This window comes from Oncorhynchus clarkii, chromosome 6, assembly GCF_045791955.1.
Source record: "Oncorhynchus clarkii lewisi isolate Uvic-CL-2024 chromosome 6, UVic_Ocla_1.0, whole genome shotgun sequence".
NCBI lineage: Eukaryota > Metazoa > Chordata > Actinopteri > Salmoniformes > Salmonidae > Oncorhynchus > Oncorhynchus clarkii.
The window spans coordinates 22,893,461-22,915,168 of record NC_092152.1 but is presented as its reverse complement, the minus strand read 5'-3'; the positions used below and the strand labels follow the sequence as shown (position 1 = coordinate 22,915,168).

The 21,708-nt window shown below is 44.5% G+C and overlaps 1 protein-coding gene across 1 annotated transcript; it reads left to right on the top strand.

Annotated features, from left to right (window-relative positions):
• The first annotated feature begins 2,680 nt into the window (after positions 1-2,680).
• LOC139412330 (stromelysin-3-like) lies at positions 2,681-21,595 on the top strand. Its single transcript, XM_071159165.1, has 16 exons — positions 2,681-2,931; positions 13,539-13,804; positions 14,486-14,629; positions 15,123-15,256; positions 15,406-15,647; positions 16,063-16,267; positions 16,621-16,881; positions 17,002-17,114; positions 17,893-17,900; positions 18,867-19,035; positions 19,268-19,333; positions 19,811-19,884; positions 20,096-20,189; positions 20,547-20,742; positions 21,023-21,113; positions 21,268-21,595. Exons 1-16 carry the CDS (start codon positions 2,821-2,823, stop codon positions 21,389-21,391), a joined length of 2,298 nt encoding a protein of 765 aa, XP_071015266.1. The 5' UTR covers positions 2,681-2,820; the 3' UTR covers positions 21,392-21,595.
• The last annotated feature ends 113 nt before the right edge of the window (positions 21,596-21,708 follow it).

The following is a 21,708-nucleotide window of genomic DNA, read 5'->3' as shown; positions in this document are numbered from 1 at the left end:
TTCGTGTTCTCTACCTATTGCCTGATCTCCCGGACTACGTTACTAGCCTTTTCCCTGCCTGTACTTTTGCCTCTTTGGACCCCCTGTGTATGACCTTCTGCCTGCCCCTGGACCCAGCTACCTGCCTCCTCCTGTGGTACTTTGCAATAAACACCTGCTATGCCCTGCGCTTGAAACCAGCTCTCTGTCTCCCCTCGTATTCATTACATAGAGTGGTACTCAGTTATGTGTTGTATTGGATTTGCATCAAACATAACACTTTGTATTCAGGACAAAAATTGAAGTTCTTTGCACATTTTTTTGCAGTATTACTTTAGTGCCTTGTTCCAAACAGGATGCATTTTTTTGAATATTTTTTATTCTGTACAGGCTTCCTTCTTTTCCCTCTGTCAATCAGGTTAGTATTGTGGAGTAAATACAATGTTGATCCATCCTCAGTTTTCTCCTATCACAGCCATTAAACTCTGTAACTGTTTTAAAGTCACCATTGGTCTCATGGCGAAATCCATGAGCGGTTTCCTTCCTCTCCGGCAAATGAGTTAGGAAGGACTTCTATCTTTGTAGTGACTGGGTGTATTCATACACCATCCAAAGTGTAATTAAGAACGTCACCATGCTCAAAGGGATACACATTGTCTGCTTTTTTATTTTTACCCATCTACCAATAGGTGCCCTTCTTTGCAAGGCATTGGAAAACCTGGGTTGAATACTTATTAACATTTCAGCTTCTCAGTTTTTATTAATTTGTAAACATTTCTAAAACATATTCTGGGGTATTGTGTATGTGACTAAAAATATATATATACATTTTATAAATTCTAAATTCAGGCTGTAACACAACAAAATGTGTAAAAAGTTAAGGGGTGTGTAAACTTTCTGATTGCACTGTACACAATAATACATGCGAATATGTTCATATTGTAAGCATAGATTAGCATTTACAGATGAACCAATATTAACATGAGTTGAGTATTAGGCTACTGTACAGAGAATGTTACTCACACAGACTGGAGTTTGAAACAGACCTGACATGTTTTTAAGGCTAAGGTTTATATATCAAACACCTCTTAGGATTTATAGCTGGCCCTCTCTGTAAAGACCAGTGTGATTTTCTCAGTGTTGCTCACAGGTGATATTAAACAGAAACCCTTTCCTGAGAAGGGAATACAAGGTCCTGAAGACATCACACTGGTGTTTGCCATTTGAAACAGACTGAAGCAGAGAGGCCTAATGCAGCCCAGCTTTAAAATTCATTTCACCACCACCCAGCGGATGATCTCACTGGAGAGCAATGCAGCGCACAGTTTGGAGTCAAAATTCTAAACATACAGCAGAGGAAATCGATCCGTTCCAACATTATATAATCTGTGCATCTGATAAACAAACAATAGCTTCAATTCATAGTACATTGGGTAAAGCTATGTTTTTAGGTTCAAAGGCAAAATACTACAACAAAAGTATATTTTATGTGCTGTAGTTAGTGGAGCATAATGCTAGGCAATAGTCCATACTATTCATTGAGTTCATGTCACCTGAACAAAGGTATTCACCTCATCATGTATCTGTCTGACCAACAGGGGGCCAATGAGGTAGGTGAGATGAGGTGGTTGAGAGGGATGCTGAGGTCAGTGTTCAGCCACCTGGCCCTGGTTCAAGAGAGAAACTTAGTAGTGACATAGTTATAAACAGTAATCAAGAAGGATGGGCAGTGGGCACAGCACTGGATTATTGGGAATCTATTTCCTGGAAGGTCTTACCTTCTTGTTGGGTGTCCACTCAAGTCTTCAAGTCCTTGAAAAGCTTTAGTTAGTTTTAGTCAGCAATTTCAAAGTCATTCACACACACGAGCACGCACACACGCACACACACAAACACGCACGCACACACACAAACACACACGCCTCTTTATACTATAACTTTCTGTTAACAAGCCCACTGTGGTTTGTGTGTTGTAATTCTCTTTCAGAAAAATTAGATTTATTAGGGCTTTTTCCCTGTGCCTACCTGTATGTCAGTAATTAAATAGACTAGCCCTGTTAAACTCCCCAATCCTGTTATATAATGCCCATCCTTACTGAAATGAACTTAAATAGAGTTTGAATGCCTTGCTGTTGCTTAAGTGCCTTGCTGTGGATTTTGCAGCTTTTTTGTGGCTGGTGTGACTGTTGTCAATTTGGAGATGGGCACCACTCCTAGGGACAAAGTTTGGGTTATGAGAGTTGTTGTGACACATTATTTCCAAAATCAAAGACACAAATGGTGAATGGGCTGTTGTTATATGGAAACAATCGCACAACTTGTTGCAAACGAAATGTATGTAGCCTACAGTATGTGTCATTCATTACCAGTTGGCTGAAATGAATAGCCATGCGTGTATTAATATCAATCCGAAAATAAACCAACACCTTCAATAGCGTTGTTGAAATATTTATTGATGAATAACACATTTGAGTTTCACATAAGTCATTTTTTCCAAAGAGAAAATGCATTAGTTTCCTATTCTTTCAATTGCAGGTAGATCATCCGTTTTGAATCCAAAAAAATCCATGTTAGCGCAGCACAAAATGGGTTAAATGTTACGTTGTTGCGGGTGGTATTATCACTCCAGAGTCCAGACTGTAAAACGCGTATTTGAAGAAAGAAGAAAGAATCAGAACCTATATAAGAGCCCACAAGAAGCTGCGCCGTCACTCTTCGGCTGAAGAGAGAGCTGAAGAAAGAAGAAAGAATCAGAACCTATATAAGAGCCCACAAGAAGCTGCGCCGTCACTCTTCGGCTGAAGAGAGAGCTGAAGAAAGAGCTGTCCACCGGTCAAAAAGATGATGATAATGATGCAGACTTCTGTCCTATCTTGCGTCTTTATGCTGCAATGCCTCCGAAGCATGCATTGTTCGCCAGTGCCCGAAGCAATCAGCTACAAAGCGACGCCGGTGAGTGCAGAATACTTTAGTTGTATTACTTTTTCTTTGTTTGATAATATCTTTCAGCAGACACAAATAGCTTGATAGTGCAATTACTGGAAGTTTTATCGGTGTTGCAAGTCACTGCCAATTATTATTAGTGCATTCCCAATTCACCTGCTATTTCAAATCATGCACACATGAGAGTGCAGAAAAGTTCTTAGTTGTGAATCCCAGTTTTCCAGGCTTTTTCGAATGTTCAGTGTGCTATACCCACACTACAGTGTGCTTTATTACAGTTATGATTATGCTTCGCCCTGGTTGACCGACACCAACCTGCTAAATGTTTAAAACCCATCTGTCAAAACAAATAATCTTGTCGATTTTATGCTCAGTATTATTAGAAGGGCTCTATGTCAATACTTACACGGAACCCAAACCGGCTGCGCGCGTGCGCTATCGTGCATAAATGTATTTTGTCCCCCCACACCAAACGCGTTCACGACACGCAGGTTAAAATAGCGAAACAAACTCTAAACCAATGACATTCATTTGGGGACAGGTCGAAAAGCATTAAACATGTATGGCTAGTTAGCTTGCTCTTGCTAGCTAATTTGTCCTATTTAGCTAGCTTGCTGTTGCTAGCTAATTTGTCCTGGGATATAAACATTGAGTTGTTATTTTACCTGAACTGGGAAAATAAATATTTTTATTTTTATTTTTATCTGAACTGCACATGGTCCTCTACTCCGACAATTAATCTACACGTAAAACGGCCAACCGAATCGTTTCAAGTCATCTCTCCTCCTTCCAGGCTTTTTCATCTTTGAATTTATATGGTGATCACATCTAAACTTTCATAGTTTTACCACGACTACTGGCAAAACAGTTCGTCTTTCAATCATCCACGTGGGTATAACCAATGAGGAGATGGCGCGTGGGGTCCTGCTTCTATAAACCAATGAGGAGATGGGAGAGGCAGGACTTTCAGCTCGATCTGCGTCAGAAATAGGAATGACTTCTATTTTAGCCCTTTGCATCGCAGACGCTCGTTGGCGCACGCAATCAGTGTGGATGCAATAATTGAATAACATGGATTTCTACATTTATTTTGCGTCGCTCGTGTTCGGTCTGGTCAGCATGTTAGTGTTAAGATGATGAACCTGTGCAGTGGACAAAGTGTCATATCTTTCGAAGATGACCGATATGAAATGAGTATATTACAACATCATATTTTAAAGTGGCAATCAGCAGTTGCTACATCCATTTTTGGATTTATACAGTTGTGATATGTATCCATTGATTTTTGAAGAACATAATTTATAAATGACTTATGATCTTAGATTAAGGTACCCGATCAAACGCTAAAATATAAGCTTGTTTCACTTGAATGTTTGTCAACAAAGTAAATGTAAACAAACACTATATAGCCTTAAAACATGGTTAAAACTATAAGTTTGATGTCAAGGATGATCAGTCCTTGCATTCATAGCTCTGTCTATGAATTTGAGAGTGGTTACATGTTTCCAGCCCGTCCCTCAGCTTTTTACCGAAACAGGGCTGGGAGAAGCTTTATTATTGTTCCAATTGCTGATTTGCCCTTTAAACACTGCCTCATTAATCCTAAACAAAAATATTTATCTGTCAAACACATAACCCTCCCAGAATGGGACTAAGTCTAAGCAATGTGGCATTTAGAAACTTCACAGAGCCACTGCCACAACATCAACACTGACATCTAAAAGGCTTTTATTTTCAACCTTCATGCAATGTTAATTGATCTGATATGTAACATTTGTGCTACCATGGCACAACTGAAAGTCCTGCATGGTATGGGCGTGTGGTAAATAGAGAAGGTAATTGAGTTCTTGTCTCCGCAGGGCAGGAAACGATAATAGCTGGTCTGTAAAGACATTTTGTCAACAACTGTGAATGAGAGGTTAAAGAGGGAAGCTCCACATTGCCATTGGGGGTGTTTTATTGTCCAAATTGATGTTTTAGATTATATATTGCTGATAACTTGCAATATTAGCCTACTGCCTCAATGACAGAGATTATCGGCTTCTTGATGAAAACTGGAAAAAATGCAAACTCATTAATTTGAGAATGTCTGAGGTAGTCTACTGTAAACCAACTGTAGGAAGGACCAAGTATGACAAACGTCCCCTCAATGTCATGGAGGAAAAAATTGTTAGTTTAGTTTCTACTCTCTTCCTTTACCGAAATTACTTGCAGCTGCGATGGCAACACATGCAAATAATAATTAATTGTTATGTCTACTTGTTAACTGAACTGGAAAGCATAATCTGTAGTTTTGTCAATTTGTTTCCCATTGTTGACAAAAGAGTTAGTGATTATACAAGCAGGGACAAGTTTCTCTGTATCTGGGTCAGGAAACACAGAGCCTGTTTGCTCTCACAGGGAAAATGGAGGGAAAATAATACGATGGGCTCAATGTTTGGATATCCCTTTGTGAATAAAAGCCATGTCCCTTGGTTTTTCTTCCTGTTTTGCTCCATTAGTTCTGTCCTCTGGCCAAACTGACTGCCAGACACCCATGAGACTGGAAGTGACATCAGAGATTACTAGCCTCAGTTTCCATAGCATCCACCTATTGAATTAAGTCACAGCAGGTCACAAAACCCAGTTAATGTGTGATCAGGTCATACAAGGTGAGGGTGGCATTATCCCCCTGATTCTCTGCTTGGCAGACAGAGAATCTGGAAGCCTGAGGTCTCAGGGGAGGAAGTTTGTTTGCCAGGAAAGATAAAAGAGCACAGTAAGAACCCAGGAGATTTGCAACCTATTTTCTATTGCCTGGTGTTACTGATTGTGGCTGATGTATTGGATTAAGGAGGATAAGGAGGCAGATACCAAGACATGTGTTGATAGTGGTGCATCTATCTTTCACCTCATCAGTTGAATCTTCTATCCTGTTATAGTGAAACAGTTTGTCTGTATTTACTCAGTAGTATACATACCCTCTCCAAGACCATATCTGATGCATTGTGTAAACATTACCAAGTTGCTCCGTTTGCAGACAATGTCCTCTAGTATTGTTCCTATATGAAAGGGTTTAAGTGTCCTCCTTTTTACAAATTCTTACAAGAACTGACAGAATATCCACATTTTATAATGTCTAGGCTTTAGGATACTTGTATACTTGTACAGACATGTTGAGTTGTGCTCTTTGAATACCACTCTGTCACTCCACTGCAGTGACTCACAGATCGTGTCATCACTGTAACCAGAAGCTAGATGTGTCCATACATGTAATGGATCCCCCTCCCAAAACACGTTGGTTCACAAACACAATGATAAAACATCCTGAGTCACCTAGAGCCCTCTTTTGGAGGGTGAACTACTTCGTAAATGGCATCTTGCATAGTCATCAGGACAGAAGATGATGGACTGACTGTGTCTCCCAGGGCTTAGCTGAGAAACACTGTGCCAGAGACTCCTATAAGGATATCCTCTGTCTGCTCTCAGATGATGTGGGAACACGCAAACCGGCTGCAGACAAGTCAATATTGTCTGGGGACCTCTGCTCCTCCAATAGCTCTACTACCCAGAGTGGTCATCTATGTAATGTGCCTGTGTGTAGCTGGTGAGATGAATCAGGCGCAGGACAGCAGATATGAGTAATGAAAGCAATTTTACTCAAATATATATATTTATACACGTCGTATAAATACAAGGCCACAAATACAGACCGCAATACAATAAACAATTACTCACAAACAAACATGGGGGAACAGAGGGTTAAATAATGAACAAGTAATTGGGGGATTGAAACCAGGTGTGTAAGACAAAACAAATGGAAAATGAAAAGTGGATCGGCGATGGCTAGAAGGCCGGTGACGTCGACCGCCGAATACCGCCCGAACAAGGAGAGGGATCGACTTCGGCGGAAGTTGTGACAGTACCCCCCCTTGACGCGCGGCTCCAGCAGCGCGCCGACACTGACCTCGGGGACGACCCGGAGGACGAGGCGCAGGGTGATCCGGATGGAGACGGTGGAACTCCCGCAGCAACGAAGGGTCCAAGACGTCCTCCACCGGCACTGGCGGTAGGAACCTCCCCCACCTCAGACTCCTAGAGTGGACCGGCCATCACAGGCCTGAGGAGAGACACATGGAATGAGGGATTAATACGGTAATCTGGGGGAAGCTGTAACCTGTAGCATACCTCGTTCACTCTCCTCTGGACTTTGAATGGCCCCACAAACCACGGACCCAGCATCCGGCAGGGCAGGCGGAGGGGCAGATTTTGGATCGAGAGCCAGACCCGGTCCCCCGGTGCGAACACCAGGGCCTCACTGTGGTGGCGGTCGGCGCTCCCCTTCTGCCGCCTCACGGCCCGTTGCAGGTGCACATGGGTGGGCTCCCAGGTCTCCTCTGAGCGCTTAAACCATTCGTCCACTGCAGGGGCTTCGATCTGGCTCTGATGCCAAGGTGCCAGAACCGGCTGATACCCCAGTACGCACTGGAAGGGAGAGAGGTTAGTGGAGGAGTGGCAAAGTGAGTTCGGGGCCATCTCTGCCCAAGGGATGGACGCCACCCACTCCCCCGGCCGGTCCTGGCAATATGACCGCAGAAACCTACCCACATCCTGGTTTACTCTCTCCACCTGCCCATTACTCTTGGGGTGAAAACCTGAGGTGAGGCTGACCGAGACCCCCAGACGTTTCATGAATGCTCTCCAGACCCTGGACGTGAACTGATCAGAGACTATGTCCTCAGGCACCCCGTAGTGCCGGAAGACGTGAGTGAACAGGGCCTCCGCAGTCTGTAGTGCCGTAGGGAGACCGGGCAAAGGGAGGAGACGGCAGTACTTAGAAAACCAATCCACAAGGACCAAGATCGTGGTGTTGCCCTGCGAGGGAGGAAGATCCGTCAAGAAGCCCACCGACAGGTGCGACCACGGCCGTTGTTGAACGGGTAGGGGTTGTAACTTCCCTCTGGGCAGATGCCTGGGAGCCTTGCACTGGGTGCCCACTGAGCAGGAGGACACATAAACCCTCACGTCCTTGGCCAAGGTGGACCACCAGTACTTCCCACTAAGGCAACGCACCGTCTTGCCAGGATGACCAGAGGAGGGTGACATGTGGGCCCAATAGATCAAACATCCGCGGACAGTAGACGGAACGTACAGGCGCTAAGCTGGACACTGTGGGGGAGTGGGCTCTGTGCGTAACGCCCGCTCGATATCCGCGTCCAGCTCCCACACCACCGGTGCCACCAGGCAAGAGGCCGGAAGTATGGGAGTGTGATCCATGGGCCGCTCCTCTGTGTCATACATCCGGGACAGTGCATCTGCCTTAGCATTCTGGGAACCTGGTCTGTAGGACAGAGCCCAACATGGCCCACCTTGCCTGGCAAAGGTTCAGTCTCCTCACCGCCCGGATGTACTCCAGATTGCGGTGGTCAGTCCAGATAAGGAAAGGGTGTTTAGCCCCCTCAAGCCAATGTCTCCACGCCTTCAGAGCTTTGACAACAGCCAACAGCTCCCGGTCCCCCACATCATAGTTTCGCTCCGCCGGGCTGAGCTTCTTCGAAAAGAAAGCACAGGGGCGGAGCTTTGGTGGCGTGCCCGAGCGCTGAGAGAGCACGGCTCCTATCTCAGCCTTGGATGCATCCACCTTCACTATGAACGCCAAAGAGGGATCTGGATGGGCCAGCATGGGAGCCGAGGTAAACAGAGCCTTCAGGTGACCAAAAGCCCTGTCCGCCTCAGCCAGCCACTGCAGTCATACCGGTCCCCCCTTTAGCAGTGAGGTAATGGAAGCCACTACCTGACCAAAACCTTGGATAAACCTCCGGTAGTAGTTGGAAAACCCTAGAAACCGCTGCACTTCCTTTACCGTGGTGGGAGTCGGCCAATTACGCACGGCTGAAATGCGGTCACTCTCCATCTCCACCCCTGAAGTGGAAATGCAGTACCCTAGGAAGGAGACGGACTGTTGGAAGAACAGACATTTCTCATGCTCCAACAGTCGACCAAGCACCCTGCGCACCAGGGACACATGCTCTGCGCGTGTAGCGGAGTATATCAGAAAGTCATCGATATATACACCACTACACCCTGCCCGTGCAGATCCCGGAAAATCTCATCAACAAAGGCATGGAAGACTGATGGAGCATTTATCAACCCGTACGGCATGACGAGGTACTCATAGTGCCCTGAGGTGGTACTAAAAGCCGTCTTCCACTCGGCCCCCTCCCGGATACGCACCAGGTTGTAAGCGCTCCTGAGATCCAATTTTGTGAAGAAGCGCGCCCCGTGCATTGACTCGATCACACTGGCGATGAGTGACAGCGGGTAGCTGTACCTCACAGTGATCTGATTGACACCTCGATAGTCAATACACGGGCGCAGACCTCCATCCTTCTTCTTCACAAAAACGAAACTCGAGGAGGCAGGTGAAGTGGAGGGCCGAATGTATCCCTGCCCCAGGGATTCGGAGACATATGTTTCCATAGCCGCCATCTCCTCCTGTGACAGGGGATACACGTGACTCCTGAGAAGTGCTGCGTCTACCAGGAGATTTATCGCACAATCCCCCCGTCGATGGGGTGGTTATTGAGTCGCCTTCTTCTTACAGAAGGCGAGAGCCAAATCTGCATATTGCGAGGGGATGCGCACGGTGGAGACCTGGTCTGGACTTTCCACCGTAGTCGCACCAATGGAAACTCCTACACACCTCCCTGAGCACTCTCGTGACCACCCTTTGAGAGCCCTCTGTTGCCAGAAAACAGTGGGGTCATGACAGGCCAACCAGGGTATGCCCAGCACCACAGGAAACGCAGGAGAATCAATAAGGAAGAGACTGATTCTCTCCTTTTGACCCTCCTGCGTAACCATGCTTAGGGGAGTGGTGACCTCCCTAATCAGCCCTGACCCTAATGGTCGACTATCTAGGGCGTGCACAGGGAAGGGCATATCCACAGGAACAAGGGGGTCCCTAAACTATGAGCAAATGAACGGTCAATCAAATTCACAGCGGCGCCTGAATCTACGAGTGCCTTATGCTGGGAATGCGGGGAAAACTCAGGAAATGTAATAAACACATACATGTGAGCAACAGGGGGCTCTGGGTGAGCCTGGTGCCGACTCACCTGGGGTGACACGATAGTGCCCTGCCTGCTGCCTTGACTCCCTGAGGAACTTCCCCAGCAGTGTGCCCTCTGCAGCCACAGATGGTGGAGGGAATGGCCCCTTTTCCGGTCGCCCTGGGGGATGGAACTGACAGGCTCCGATCTGGACGTCCGCGGGCAGCCAGCAGGGTGTCCAGACAGATGGACAGATCCACCAGAAGGTCCAACGTGAGGGTGGTGTCTCGGCAGGCCAATTCCCGACGAACGTCCTCGCGCAGACTGCATCGATCAGGATGGATCCCGTGCTGGAGGCCAGGGTCCGGAAATCCTGCGCGCTCCTAGTCCTCTGCCTCAGGTGAAACAGACGTTCACCCACCGCTCGACACGCAGGCGGGTGGTCGAAAATTGCCCGAAAGCGGCGGGTGAACTCTGTGTAATGGTCCAGGGCTTTGCCTGAGAGGCAGGAGACAAGGGCGGACACGCTCTCACGTTCCGAAGGAGCCGGATGGACGGCCGCCGGGTAGAGCTCCAGCTGGAGTAGGAACCCCTGACATCCGGCAGCCGTCCCATTATACTCCCTCGGGAGCTCAAGCGGATTCCCGCTGGGACCGGGTGAAGGAGGGGTGGACAGTGGGGCCTGTTGTAGTGGGGCTGGTGAAGGCGCTGGATGACCTCCTGCTCTCTCCCAATGATCCATCATCTGTAACACGCGATCCATGGCGGTGTTCAGACATTGCAACATGGTCCTCTACCTCCACAGGGAGGGCGACTACTCCTGCTGAATCTATTCGAAGGTGAGTAATTCTGTAATTACGTCTGTGTGTAGCTGGTGAGATGAGTCAGGCGCAGGACAGCAGATATGAGTAATGAAAGCAATTTTACTCAAATATATCACAATACACGTCAGAAGACGACACCACTGAACACCACGTGTTGGGTATACACAACCAATGCACTGTCACGATCTTTATAACGAGTGGACCAAGATGCAGCGTGGTATGGTTCCATCCTCGTTATTAGGTAGTGAAACTCAAAGAAAACAATAAATCGCAAAGCTACTATAGTGCTCACAGGCAACTATACATATTCAAGATCCCACAAAGCACAAAGGGGAAATGGCTGCCTAAATATGATCCCCAATTAGAGACAACGATAAACAGCTGCCTCTGATTGGGAACCATACCAGGCCAACATAGAAATATAATTACCTAGATGACCCACCCTAGTCATACCCCGACCTAACCAACATAGAGAATAAAAAGCTCTCTATGGTCAGGGCGTGACATGCACAAATTTTAATATGTGTCCAGACTGTCTGCTCAGTGGACATACGTGCAGAAGAGCATATGCAGTACATGCCATAAATGTAAACAAAGACAGGCAATTTGAGGACAGTCAAAGCTTTCATAAGTTCATGGTACAACCCTTGTGACACCATGGAAGTGAACTTTGGCCATTACCCTGTTGGCAATCTGAGGGGAGGAGCTGTGCTTTCTCTCACCTCAGGGGCTAGACTGATCCTTTTGACAGATGGGAGGGAGTTATTGTCAGCAACTTGTCAACAGCACTAATTTCTCTTCTCATTTCCCTTTTTGAAATATGTTGAGTGCACACTCCTCCTGCTTGTTAGCCACGCTTTACAATGCACTGTAGATAGCCCACACTCCCATTCTCATGCAGTTGGGTATACATCTTATTGCCAAACTAGATTAGAGTGCAAGCCCAAGATCCATATATTTGGGTTAAATTACAAAGTGAAATGCAGGCGGAATGACTGAGAGTTCTGCTGTCTAGTGTTTCTTCCTTGATTGGGGCACATAACTCAGGGTAAGGCCCTCTCGTTTTGAGGTCTGGAGCACATTCCACAAATCCTGCTGGGCATTGTTCCCATTATCCCACAACTCCACAACACTAAAGCCTCACAAAGCAGTAGGCTACCAGAGGGAGGACTGGCTTGACACAATGACAGAATGATTAGGACTTATGTCTGATTATCGTTCATCTAGAATACGCTACACTCTTAGAAAAATATTTGCTATCTAGAACCTTAAAGGGTTATTCGGCTGTCCCCATAGGACAGCGATCATCAACTAGATTCAGCCGCGGGACGATTTTTTCTGGAGTGGATGGTAGGAGGGCCTGAGCATAATTACAAAAATTTTGTAGACTGCAAATTGCCCGCAAGAAGCCCAAACAGATATAATGTTAGACTAAAACATAATAATTTCAAACCTTGCTTACATTTGTATACGGTCACATGTCTGTCTATTATACATGGGAATTCTTAAATTAAAATCACTTGGAGCTGATTTCCTGTTGTTTTTACAGTCTTTTATGTCCAACAATGAAATTCCACAATGAATTTTTTTTTTTTTACTCAGAAAACTTGTGGGGCCTAATAAAACCACCCGGCCCACAGGCCGCCAGTTGGGGAACCCTGCCATAGGAGAACCCTTTTGGGTTCCATGTACAACCCTTTCCACAGAGGGTTCTATTTGGAACCCAAAGGGGTTCTAACTGAAACCAAAAAGGGTTCTAACCTGGAACCAAAAAGGGTTCTCCTATGGGCGCAGCAGAAGAACCCTTTTGGAACCCTTTTTTCTAAGAGTGTAGAATACGCTACATCCTCGTGTTCTTAGTGCATTAAGAAATCCAATGTGTTTTACAGTAGCAGTGTCAGAGGAAATGTAAAGACATTTGTGATCATGAAGAGCACCCCAATGCTTCCCGAATTGCAAAGCTGTAAAAGGCCTTGAATTGTACAACTTCAAAAAGCCATGGAGACGCTGTGCCACTGACAGTATTTCTCCTCTCTGTAATTTATGCTTGAGGTAGGAGGTGATGAGCAAAGTCATTTCCTCTGGGTTCTGCAGGGGGATATTTACTGTAATAGTTCCTATGTGTAATGATAACTGACAGTAAAGTAAGCTACAAGCCCACTCCAAGTCAACAAGGGAAACACTCTCTGACAGGCAATTTTTGTTTGTTTACTTATTTCCAGTTATTATTGACCTCTAATACTCCCACTCGCAGAGATACTAGCAATCATGTTAAAGGGAAACTTCACATTTTTTCAACTTCATATTCATAATCTCCAGCACCACCCCAATATCAATATATGTGAAAATGGTGCTTTTCTATGTTTTGTAGTAAAATAGGTAGAGGAAGATAAGTGTTTCTAATGACATCATCTGTGTGCATGTGAGTAGGCATTGCCTACTAATTGCCTACTAATTGTCTACTAATCTTTCTCTATCTATTTTACTACAAAACATAGGAACGCACCATTTTCACATATGTTGATGTTAGGGTGGTGCTGGAGATGATGAATGTGAAGTAGAATGTTTTTTTTAACATTTACCTTTAAGGCAATGTCAGTGCATGCATGGATTCCAAAAAAGTGCAATGCATTGGGATACATATTTGCACCAAATCTATTGTTTTCTAATGCATTTTAATTAAAGTTGTTCATCCTTATAAGTGACACTTTTGTAAACATGTTATCTAATAAATGTTGCTCATGATCCTGCTGTTTCAAAGGGATGTCTCCAGAGGTTTGATCTCCATGACGTAAAGAAGAGAGGAAGAGTGGCCCATCCTCAGGACACACTCAAAGACACAGCCTTGGCCATAGGAGACCCTGTAAAAGCAGCACTGGTAACTAACAACACTGAGGAGTCTAACCGCCCCCGGTGTGGCGTCCCTGACTACCCCACACTGAAGGATGTCATCTACAGGGGGAGACACAGGCAGAAACGCTTTGTCCTGTTTGGGGGGCGCTTGGAGAAAACTGACCTCACCTACAAGTAAGGATAATAATATTATTATTGTTATTATTATTATTATAGCATAACCACACTCGTGAACAGCTTGTATTTAGAGATGGACTTGGTCCCAACAAAGGAAATAGTATTTGTATCCTGTTTTGGTGCATATTTGCCTGTGTTGGTGGGGAAGGTACTGTATGTTCAGAATCCAGTGTTACTCTATCCATCATTAGTCTCCTGATTTGGTCATAAAGTAGCTTTTATGGTATTACTTTTCCTCCTTCTGAGACTCACTGTATGGATTGTCTGGGCTGGGCTGTCTGTCGACTGGCTGCTGCCTCTTTGTCTGTGTCTACCCTGGTTCCTCTCATTGTGGCTGTTCTTTATCAAAATGCAATGGAATTTAAGAAGCCGTTCAGAGAGAGGAGAGGGGAAGCCATGATGGGCTAATGAGACTTTACAGATGAAGTAAACTGGAAGGAACAGGACTATGATACACTGTTATTTTACAGAGCCTGAGGGTCTATGTAACAGCACACCTATCTGTTGATTTGATGGTTAGATATCAAATGAGAGGGAGGTTCTAGGTATGCAACAAGGCTGGTAGTCTCTGGTGTGTTTCTACAGGCTACAGACTATGGAGTGTGTGTGTGCGTGTGTGCGTGGAGTTTACGTCCTCTGATTTATATCTGTTTATATCTATACATCTTTCTTCCTCAGAGTGGTTAGTTTCCCCTGGCAGATGAGCGAAGACAAAGTGCGGCGTGTCCTGATGGAAGCCCTGAGAGTGTGGAGTGAGGTCACACCCCTCACATTCACTGAGGTCAGCAGTGGAAAGGCTGACATTGTCATTGACTTCACTAGGTACGCGTATGTGTATTCAAATGTCCGATTTTAAGTTACTGCTCAGCCAGCGCTTTCCTGATATGGATCTCTACTGTAGTTACTGGCATGGAGATAACCTGCCCTGATATGGATCTCTACTGTAGTTACTGGCATGGAGATAACCTGCCCTGATATGGATCTCTACTGTAGTTACTGGCATGGAGATAACCTGCCCTGATATGGATCTCTACTGTAGTTACTGGCATGGAGATAACCTGCCCTGATATGGATCTCTACTGTAGTTACTGGCATGGAGATAACCTGCCCTGATATGGATCTCTACTGTAGTTACTGGCATGGAGATAACCTGCCCTGATATGGATCTCTACTGTAGGTATTGGCATGGAGATAACCTGCCCTGATATGGATCTCTTCTGTAGTTACTGGCATGGAGATAACCTGCCCTCATGTGGATCTCTACTGTAGTTACTGGCATGGAGATAACCTGCCCTCATATGGATCTCTACTGTAGTTACTGGCATGGAGATAACCTGCCCTTTGACGGCCCTGGGGGCATTCTAGCCCATGCCTTCTTCCCCAAGACCCACAGGGAGGGCGACATCCATTTTGACTATGATGAGGCGTGGTCCCTTGGCAACTACATGGGTGAGTGTTTTCTTGGCAGGGAACATGCAGGAAATATGGAGAGTTGATTTACATAGAGCTCTATGTAAAATGAGTAAAGTCAGGAGGTATTTCTACAGTTGTAGTGTATTATCTCTGGAGGTGTGACCCTCGCCCTGACTCTACTGCAGGCACAGACCTCCTCCAAGTGGCTGCTCATGAGTTTGGGCATGTTCTTGGCCTGCAGCACTCCCAGGAACCGGGCGCAGTGATGTCCCCCTATTACAGCTTCTCCTATCCCCTGGAGCTGAGCGAGGATGACAAGCTGGGGATCCAATACCTGTATGGCCCTCGTCCACATGTCCAGCCCCCATCTCCACCCCAACCACTGCCACAAATCACTACAGATACCAATGAGATCATTAGTAGTATTGTGAGTGTTAATCTCGCCATATTTTTCTTTGGAGGTGATACACAGGCAGATAATCACAATATAAGACACACAATACAACTGAGATACTAGCCACACAAGAATAAATGTGATACGACAGTATGGAAATGCACTACACTCTTAGAAAAAAAGGGTTTCAGAAGGATTCTTCGGCTCTCCCCAGAGGCGAACCCTTTTTGGTTCCAGGTAGAACCCTTTTTGGTTCCAGGTATAACTCTTTTGGGTTCCATGTAGAACCCGCTGTGGAAAGGATTCTATATGGAAACCAAACGGGTTCTACCTGGAAATAAAAAGGGTTCTTCAAAGGGTTATCCTATGGGGACAGCTGAACAACCCTTATTGGTTCTAGATAGCACAGTTTCTTCTAAGAGTCTAGTGGTCCTCTTTCTGTCTCCAGCCTGACGCCTGCCAGACAGACTTCGATGCTGTGTCTATGATTCGCGGAGAGCTGTTTTTCTTTAAGTCACGCTATGTGTGGCGCATTCGGGAGGGGCGGCTGGAGGCAGGCTACCCCGCACTGGCATCCCGCCATTGGAGGGGGATTCCAGAGAGCATTGATGCAGCCTTTGAAGACCAATCAGGGAATATCTGGTTCTTTCAAGGTAGGTGACATAGATATTGTGCTGTGGTTAGTTATATTTTATAAGTGTAGGATTAGGTAAGCCCCAAGTTGAAAACTAACAGGTTAACATACATTTAGGCAGACAAGCAGGAAAACAACTGCATTATAGCTTTATTAACTTTTTGGTTAGCCAGAAAAGTGTTATTCTGCAACTTTAAGTAGGGCATGTCAAGAGTGACAAGAGTGTTGAATAGGTAAGAGTTATGGAAACTATGAAAACATAGCCCAGATCCCACAGCAGGGGCATCTACTGTATCTCTCTCTCTCTCTCCTCTCTCTTCTCTCTCTCTCTCTCTTCTCTCTCCTCTCTCTCTCTCTCTCGCGCTATTGCAGGTCAAAGCTACTGGGTGTTTGATGCAGAGAGACAGATCACAGGGCCAGACTCTGTGCAGAGCCTTGGCCTGTCAGTCTCCCACATCCAGGCAGCTCTGCTCTGGGGCCAGGACAACAACTACAACACCTACTTATTCAGGTCAGGCAGCTACTGGAGGTTTAGCCCCAAGGAGAACCGCGTCGACTCTATCTACCCTCGCAACATGCAGGACTGGCGCGGCATTCCCAGTGATGTCGACGCAGCCTTCAAGGACCAATATGGTAATATTATGAGTGAATCACCTAATCACCTCAATTTGGGAGTGAGTCCGACATTGAATGTTAGCTCATAGGATAATGATTTAATTGTATTGATGAATAGATTTTTTCCCCCATTGACAGGCTATGCCCACTTTATCAGAGGGAGGCAGTACTGGAAGTTTGATCCTGTGGAGATGAATTCACTACAGGGGTATCCTCGCTATTTTCACATGGACTTCTTTGGTTGCAGAAATGTATGAGTATCATTAGGTGATAATGCTCTCAAGATCAAATTCAAGTCCAAGTCAAGTCCAACCATGCTCTTGTCCTTATGGTCCTTTCAAATACAACATTATAATCTTGTGCATTTTGGGGAACAAGACCATTTTGCGTAACAAGACCAGAGACAAATTATTTAGGTAAAGACTTTATTACTTAACTTGAGTGATTTCCACAAAATGTTTGCTATTCCTCAAATATGTTTTTGTTTACTCATTATCTTAACACTGAATGGACTAGATCCTTTTTTTCTTCTCAGGAAAACACTAATTCAAATGTTTCCTCAGAGTTTGGACTTCATGTGCAGCTATATAGTTGTATTTATTTGTTGCTGGGTTGGGTTTTACTCTCTGGTGCTATCTAGAACCTTAAAGGGTTCTTCGGCTGTCCCCATAGGAGAACGCTTTGAAGGACCCTTGTTGGTTCCAGGTAGAACCCTTTTGGTTCCAAGTAGAACCATTTTGGATTCAATGTAGAACCCTTTGCAAGAGTGTACGGTCAGAAGAGGCGTTGGTAAAGACCGTGGGCTGAGAAGACAGTGCCATCTGCAGGAGGTTAGTAACTGTATCGTGATGTCTAATTTACTCAAGAGATGTTGCAGTTTGTTTTCTTCTTAAAGGGAAATATGTTTAAGGCACTGCAATTTTCTATGAAGTCTTTTTTTTCTTTTTACTAATTAAGGTGCTAAATCTGGAAATCGCTGACAATCAGGGACACTTTTTGTCCTCTAAAGTTATGAACACTTACTCACAGTCTTACTTGTAACACGGTCACATTTATGTTCATTCTAAGATAGCTGTACTTAATTCAATAATGGTCCATCCATGGTGCTCTCAGTCAGTCCAAAGGGATGGAATGTTCCATCCTTGGTGCTGCATGATGTGAATCTAAGCCATGATGATAACTTACTTTTTGGAAGGGCCATTCATTACATTTTGTGCAGGGCACTGATATGTTTGTTCTTCTTAGCCAGGATACAGCCTGAGATCCTCTGGTAGGGCACTATTGACCATTCCAAAATCTGGTGTAGGTTGAAAACGAAAGGAGACTGTGCGTTTTCCATTAGGGAAAACCTTTGAACCTAGCCTTTGAAATGGTCTGCCAGAGGAGACCAGGCTGCAGATTCAGTGGCTCTTTTTAAATCTCTGCTGAAGACACACTTTCATAAAGATGCTTTTAATGTACGATTTAAATGATTTGAATTAGCTATTCTTTCTTTGTTTCTTTGTTAGTACTTTTATTTTATGATGTGAAGCACTTTGTTACCTGTATTGAAAAGCGCTGTACAAATAGAGTTATTATTAGTATTAGTATTATTATATCTGCTTTACTGTAAAATATGTATTTGTGATATTTTTGTCATTGTTTGACAGCCAATAGCCGCAGCCTGGCAGATCTCTTCTAAAGTTTTGGGTGTTGACTATAGAGCTCAGAATCATTTCAAGACATAATTGTCCTTTAATTAAAATAGCCATCATCTGTTCTGATTACATATCTTTATGTTTTAACATGTTTTTCTACTCAAATGCCACATTTACTATGCAAATACAAAAATATTAATAATGTACTGTGTTTTGGTACAAATAAAATATTTAAGCTTGAGTACATTGTCCATTTTTGTGAATCAGATAAATAAATAGATGGATAGATATCTAGTCTGATTGGCTAATATAAGTAGGGGCGTGCCATGACTATTATAATGTCGCTTTCGTGTTGCTCTGTTAAAGATGCATCGCTGTTGCACCCGGACCTAATGGATCAACAAATGTATTAAGCGTCATAGGCAAAAACGAGTTTATTCTGACAATGGCTCACAGCTTCACTCAAGAATATTTCCAGATTCCTTCCGTTACCAGAGCGTACACTACAGCTTGCGTTTTGACTACAGCAGCGGTGGTAAGCGACTGACGAGTGGCATCTATTTTTCAGCAGGCTTGCAGTAAACAGCTCGCCGACTGTGCACTGGTTGTTGGGCGTGTTTGGTTAGAGAAATAATATATACATACTCAAAGATGAGAGAACACATTTTCACTATACGTTATTTAAAGGTATACCATATTGAAACAGTGTAACTGTTTATGATGATTAATTCATACATTCAATGTGTTATCTTTCTTTGGGGTTGTAGCAATTGGAGGTAATCACCCCATTTCAGCTTTATTTCAACCCAGACCTTATCATTAGAAGATACCAGGTAAGAGATAACCTCTATTAATAAACACAATGTATACCTCATACTTAATGGGATAGTAAACACAAATGACAACGTTATACGTTCGGTTTCCTTACCCTCTAAGCAGTCTACACTCTTAGAAAAAAAGGAGCTATCTAGAATTTAAAAGGGTTCTTCGGCTGTCCACATGATAGCCCTTTTGAAGAACCCTTTTAGTTCCAGTTAGAATCTTTCTGGGGTCCATGTATAAATCCCTTTCCACAGAGGGTTCTACCTGGAACCAAAAGGGTTATCCTATGGGACAGCCTAATAACCCTTTTGGGACCCCTTTTTCTAAGAGTGCATGGACAAGGTATGACAGCAATCTGTGTTTTGGATTAGTTTCCCTGTCATAACTTATCCATTGACTACTTACAGGATAAGGAAACCAATGTGAACTTTTGTAATTTGGGTGAACTATCCATGTAATATTACTTGCGTTTCCCCTCTGTTTTGCAGATATGGCGGCTGATCACCAACTTCCTCTTTTTCGGCTCACTTGGATTCAGTTTTTTGTTCAACATCATCTTTCTGTATCTTTTGTCTGGACATCTTAAAATAAATACTATTAATCTAAAACTCAATTTAGTTTTTACAAAAGATGTTAGAAAAAACCCACTATTTGTCATCCTGAACTCAAAACAAATGGAATGTTCCTAATTAATTTGTGAACCCCTGGCTCCCTCTTACCCATGTCTATTGTTTTGGAGTTACTGCGGTTCCTTTCCTTTACCAGACAAACAGGTATCGTTATTGTCGTATGCTGGAGGAAGGGTCTTTCCGAGGCCGCACTGCAGATTTCGTATATATGTTCCTGTTTGGGGGTGTCCTCATGACTGTATCCTTTACATTAGAACTGACACAATGTACCCAACCGGTATTCAAGTAAAAAATGGCATCCAGCAGTTCCCTGTTCTGTCTCAGCTGTAGACATACTGTGGATTCCTGAAGAATAATATATTGTAGTCTCCAGTTGTTTTTCCAGTTAATAACCTCCTTCTATTGTGTAATGTTCTAGGTCAAATTGTATTAGTATGTTTTTGTATTGTGATAGGCAGCAATACATTTTATGGGTTGCCATGTGTTTTGAGCAAAGAGAAATTACATGTCTATTCACCTGGTATAATCTCAGGTTGGCATATTAAAGGTGTAGCTAATGTTTCTACTGGTGTCTTTAACTTGAAGGTCTATACAGCTGTTTGGCCTCTTTGCCAACCTATTCTTCCTGGGCCAGGCATTCACCATCATGCTGGTGTATGTGTGGAGTAGAAGGAATCCTTACATACGCATGAACTTCTTCGGCCTTCTGAACTTCCAGGCACCGTTTCTGCCCTGGGTGCTCATGGGATTCTCATTGCTGCTTGGCAATTCCATTGTCGTTGACCTTCTAGGTACAGTATGTTATGTGTCTCACACATACCCTGAGATGGCAGTGAGGAACAATATGGGTTTCCCCCTACTTTAACCAAGCTGTCAGTCGTCTACAGTGTTTATCTCTTGTATCTACAAAGCATAGGCTCAAATGTGTCCAGACAAACAATAAGGATGTGTCCCCCTGGATATTGTGTTACAGTTCCTGTATGTTTAACAATGAGGTCAGTCATTGCCAGGCCTATTTATTTTGTGAAGTCATGTCACTGTAAATGCTACTGGTTTGCTCCTCCACCTCAGGAATTGGAGTAGGACACATCTACTACTTTCTGGAAGATGTGTTTCCAAACCAGCCTGGAGGCAGGAAGCTGCTGATGACACCAGAACTTCTGTGAGTATCAATATCACTAGGGGTGTTGACTAGTGACTCTGCCCTTTTCTCAAGTTAAATTTGGGCTCTGGGCCCTCAAAGTATTCTTCAGTGTCTGATGTTTCAAAGCAATGTCAGTTGATGCACATTGCACACTTGTTTGTTGTTGTTGTAGTCGAACCGTGTTTGACACCCAAGAGGAAGACCCCGGCTACTTCCCACTCCCTGAGGAGCAGGCTGGAGAGTTTTGGCAGGACCAAGGTGGAGACGGAGGGGAGCCCAATGACCAGGGGCAGTAGCATGGGGACCATCTAACCCCATATAAACCCAAGATATACTCCCAGCCCCACCGAAGAAACCAGGAGCCATCCAGCTGTGGATAGAGGGTTTACTCCTCAGAGGGATGTGGATGAAGAGCGCAGCAACGTACCATCTGTACAGTTCAGTGTGTCCACTGGGAGCCACCGTAGTGAGTTTGTTGCAGACTTCTTTCACTGAGTGTTATAACTAGAAATGTCAAATGCAATCAGAGGCCAATGAGCATTGCAACCTTTCCATCACCACATGCATTTCTGGCTGTGGTACTAATGGCACACAACCATTTGCCATTTCAAAC

Bases quoted from the DNA above. Each gene is read 5' to 3' on its own strand.
- LOC139412330 (XM_071159165.1), top strand. From the start codon at position 2,821: ATGATGATAATGATGCAGACTTCTGTCCTATCTTGCGTCTTTATGCTG. The intron at 2,932-13,538 runs GTGAGTGCAGAA...GCTGTTTCAAAG, and splicing joins TCAGCTACAAAGCGACGCCG to GGATGTCTCCAGAGGTTTGA. The intron at 15,257-15,405 runs GTGAGTGTTTTC...ACTCTACTGCAG, and splicing joins GTCCCTTGGCAACTACATGG to GCACAGACCTCCTCCAAGTG.